Raw genomic sequence first — 4,128 nt, forward strand, 5'->3', positions numbered from 1 at the left:
CAGGCGAGCCACCAAAAGTGGCATGGCTGACCGATGCGCTGACATTTGAGGCACTGCAGCTTGTTCTCCATCAAGAAGCAGAAATTTGGTATGCCCTGCTTGAAGCAGTGGAAGCACTGGGGACATGAGGCGACCGAGCGATAATGGGTTAGCGAGCCCAGATGAGACCAAGCCAGAACAGCATACCTGAACAGCATGCATGGGTGCGCGCCAGGCCGGGAAATACATAGGTGGATGAGCTGGGTTTTGAATTGAGAACGGCGGGTTCACAGAAGGATCCTTAGCTGAAGAAGCTGTAGCAACGACAGCAACGGCAGGTTTGGACTTCACCATCTCGATGTCGCTAGGAGAGTCGGGCTTGGACTCCCCTTCACTAGACTCAACCCGGATGCGCTTCAAGGCAGCAGACTTGGTGGAATGCCGTGGAGGGCTAGGTGCCTTGGGGGTGGCAAGGGCCACCATGGCCTCAGACTCTGAAGAAATGTAGTTTTCGTTAGAAGGAATGGATGGTGAAGGAGAAGGGGGTAGGGGCGTGGGTGAGCGAGCACAGACCTTGCCTTTAGCCTTCAAACGAGGATCATCCAGGATGACAAAAACTTTGAGCCTGGCTTTCGAAACAAGAGCAGGCTTGGCCTTCGAAGCCTGGTCAGTCGGTCAGGGAGGTCTAGCCAAAACAACAGGAGGAGTGTCGGCAGGAACAGCCATGGTGGCAAAAGCAAAGAAGTCGAGCGAGTCCCAAGTAACTGGCAGTGCCCCATCCTTGGGAACATCATGAGCCCTCCGCATAACATCCAGACCAACCTCAAGCTTGTGGCACTGAGCCTAAACGGTGTTAGGAGAAAAAGGGGTCAGTCAGAAGACTGATGCTTACCACGGGAAGCTCTACAAGCAACTCCCATACTCATGGGAGGCTAAGAAATGGAATGTCCCAGGGTAACCAGGTGGCAGTAGCATAGGGCTCAAGGACTGGCCAGAGGAGGCAAATATACCCATCCATGCACACGTTGATAGCCAAATTGGAGTCACACAACTCGAAGACTTCCTTCTGAAATGGATGATGCGGTTAGCCAACGGAGTCTATAGGGTAGCCACAGGGAACATATGAGCAGGCGGTGAATCTTGCACAGCAACTCGAGTGCATGTACCGGCATCAGCGCTGGTGACTGCAAGTGGCCGAGAAAGCTGGTGCACAAAGACTCATGGCCCTCGATGGTGAGCTCTTCACCAGGCGATGTGTAGGTCGCCCATGGCGTGGACTTCTCGATGACAGGAGAAGGTGGAGGAACCACCATGGAAGGTGAGGGCAAGGAACGAGGACTGGGCTGAGGAAGGAAAAGTTCAGTGGTGAGAGGAGCATCCGTGGCAGAGGCTGCAGGTGCAGTGGCCACCGAGCACATGAGGGTGTCGAGGGCAGGAGATGATGAACGAGAGGAAGACATAATGAACTCGACGGCAGCGAGAGGGGTGAAGGGCAACTAACGAGGTGAGCAAGTAAGTAAAAGGCAGGAGCGGGGTCAGAGTTGGACGGAAGCAAGTCCGCTTGGGACCAATCACCAGGGTGAGCCAGACTCATGCTGCCCAGGCCTGCAGAGACCCAGGATCAAGGCCAACAAAGGAAGCATCGACCGAATGCTACAAGGGAAATGGGCTAGATAGCAGAGTGCTAGTATAGGCAGACAACTAATAGAACAAGAAGAGAACGACATGGTCTAGGAGGAAGGAAATGATTCGAAGTCTTCCCCATCATCTCCCTCAGATTTGTCATGCCAGCTACTCGACCCAACTTTTACATACTGAACAGCGAAACCCATTGCAGGGGCTAGATGGGTAGAGTGAGGTTGGGGAGTGAGCTGCTTGGGGGCCAGGTCGAGCGACGGGTTCAAATGAGGCAAGGCCAGAATTTCTGCGCCACACTTCTCGATGGCCTTTCAGATCACCATGGTCACGTCAAACCCAGACGGAAGACATTGGGCGATATAATAGAGGGCCTTTATTGCAAGTTCAAGTTCATTAATTTTCTGCTTAAAAGCCGTACTCATGAACCTCATCATGAAGGAGGAGTAAAGTGGAGTTGGGCTGACATCCTGGAGCACACTGAGGACTGCCTCGGTAAAGGGGTTGGCTGAGGGAGGCAAGGGTGTTAGAATGATGTGATCAGTCACCGAGCAGAGCATCCGATGAACCAGGGCAATCTAAGGCTGGTACCGGACCAGAGCACGCATGACCATGCACGGAACAGAACAAGCAGTGCTTGGGGTGAGTGAGGAACAAGCAGGGAAATGAATTTCCCTTGCACAGAAGACACTAGAGATAAATGGTCACCAGTTGCACAATAATGAGGACAGCATTAATGAACGTACTGGGCCAGGAGTGCATTCCTTTCGGTGGAACCAAATCAAGGCCGACTGATCATAGGCAGGAATCTTCAGCCAATTCACAGTTAGATAGGCCAGAAAATGCCCAGCACGACACTTGGTATCCATAGATGCAGGCACAGGAACCACACGAGAAATGAACGGACCAACATCATTGGACAACGTGTCCGGTGCTACAGGATAAGAATCATCATCCACGGGAGGTAGAGGTGCGACGCTGCCATCCTCACTTTCAGAATCACCAGAGAGGGGTTCAGGAGAGTGCATGGCATGATGCTTCAATTGCCTGTGTATAGTCACAAAATGTGGCTGCGGGGCGAAGCACTCGGGTGCAAGCCATGCAGGGGAAGAGCCGTAGAGGGGAGTACCAGTCGACAGCTTCGTTCAGACAGAGAACCCCAGAAACATTAAGCCAAAGGAAGCCATTACTGTACTGAACCCCAACGGAGGATAGAGGTCATTGCACTTAATACCCAGCTGGGTAAAAAGAAAGCAGATACCCTCCACTGTGACAGAAGTCGTCGGGCAGCGCAGGTCATGAATGGATGAATCAGAGGGGTCAACCACCAGCCATCTATTGCTAGCCATCCACCAAGCGGTATTACCATCTATAGTTCACTCTAAAGCTTTGATATATAGCTCATTGAAAGCCAACTTGGCAGCCGCCAGGGTCCATACAGGCTCGCTCACAAGAGACAAGCACTTTAGTAGGGCGATCCGATCGATGTTCATGAAAGACAACCACGGTAGCCAGTCGAGCTTGGCGAACAAAGTGTATCGGTCGAGGACCGTTTGCACCGCAGTAGTAACGAAGTGGCTGCAGAGGCCCATAGTGTGAGCTGACATGATCTGGGACAGCCAGATCAGGTCCAGCATCTAGTCTGGTAACATCTGGCACATACTGACTGATCTTTCAGATTGGCAAAAAATGCACCCCATTCTTCGCCGGAGCTGGTCGGTGAGGGAGCGCCGTCGCAAATGAAGTTGTCGGTGGAGACAAGATAGTAACACCAGAGTGGCTCCTTGCCCTCAAGGCAGAGAATGGTGTCCAAGAGCCCCTCAAACAGGCGTGGAAGGAACAGGATGTTTTGAGTAGGGTACTCAATTTGGGGGAATTCTGGCACGTTCATCGAAATGATCAGCACGGTGACGAGGAGATCAAGCCAAGACAGAAGGAGAGGGGGGGCCGACGTGGTTATGACTGCCCAAGGATGGTCAAGATCGAAGTGGGGAGGAGATGAGAAGTGTGGGAATGGGCTGAGCATGAAGCATGAGGCAAGCAGCAGGCAAAGCCCAGATGGCCGACTGACCCTTTATCATACTGATTGCCTCTGAGACATGCGTACTACACGAGGTGGTCGGAGCTGGCAAAGACAGTCTCAACTGAGCAAGGCATGATCAGGAGGACAGCAGCAGCCTGGTGCACCTTCCAGAAGTACCAAGGAGTGAAGGCGGTACCGATGATTGAGGACGAACCACTCGAACGAGCATAGCGGTAGCAGGGTATTGGTTACGGCGTTAACAGGCTACTTTTCTCTTACATGTTTCAGATTTCAGACATGTTTCAGATATGCTTCTAGTCTCTGGAAGCAGAGCACGGACATATCCCATAGTAATGAGCAGTTCGGCAATGAGCTGGCCATCTTAGTATATAAACCTGGTCACAATTGGCGATAAGGAGAGAAAGGGAGACAGAGGGGGTCGCAGCAGCAGACTTCTCCACACCTCCACAGTTCCACCACTCCACTCTACA

General features: G+C 52.3%; 3 protein-coding genes across 3 annotated transcripts; all 3 read right to left on the bottom strand.

Moving 5' to 3' along the window:
* Positions 1–31: 31 nt before the first annotated feature.
* LAESUDRAFT_718610 (uncharacterized protein) lies at positions 32–1,439 on the bottom strand (the record flags this gene model as incomplete). The annotated part of the gene is made up of 4 exons (XM_040907462.1): positions 32–186; positions 227–642; positions 679–822; positions 1,146–1,439. Coding segments are annotated over 4 exons (1,009 nt in total), but the record flags the coding sequence as incomplete, so codon positions are not given.
* A 715-nt stretch (positions 1,440–2,154) lies between these two features.
* LAESUDRAFT_718611 (uncharacterized protein) lies at positions 2,155–2,642 on the bottom strand (the record flags this gene model as incomplete). The annotated part of the gene is made up of 2 exons (XM_040907463.1): positions 2,155–2,304; positions 2,361–2,642. The coding sequence occupies 2 exons, from the start codon at positions 2,640–2,642 to the stop codon at positions 2,155–2,157; spliced, it is 432 nt and encodes a 143-aa protein (XP_040757292.1).
* Positions 2,643–2,990: 348 nt separating this feature from the next.
* On the bottom strand, positions 2,991–3,640 carry LAESUDRAFT_765412 (uncharacterized protein; the record flags this gene model as incomplete). Its single annotated transcript, XM_040913664.1, has 2 exons — positions 2,991–3,224; positions 3,278–3,640. 2 exons carry the CDS (start codon positions 3,638–3,640, stop codon positions 2,991–2,993), a joined length of 597 nt encoding a protein of 198 aa, XP_040757293.1.
* Between the last annotated feature and the right edge of the window lie 488 nt (positions 3,641–4,128).

The sequence above is a fragment of the Laetiporus sulphureus genome (assembly GCF_001632365.1).
Source record: "Laetiporus sulphureus 93-53 unplaced genomic scaffold LAESUscaffold_186, whole genome shotgun sequence".
In the NCBI taxonomy this organism is placed as follows: domain Eukaryota; kingdom Fungi; phylum Basidiomycota; class Agaricomycetes; order Polyporales; family Laetiporaceae; genus Laetiporus; species Laetiporus sulphureus.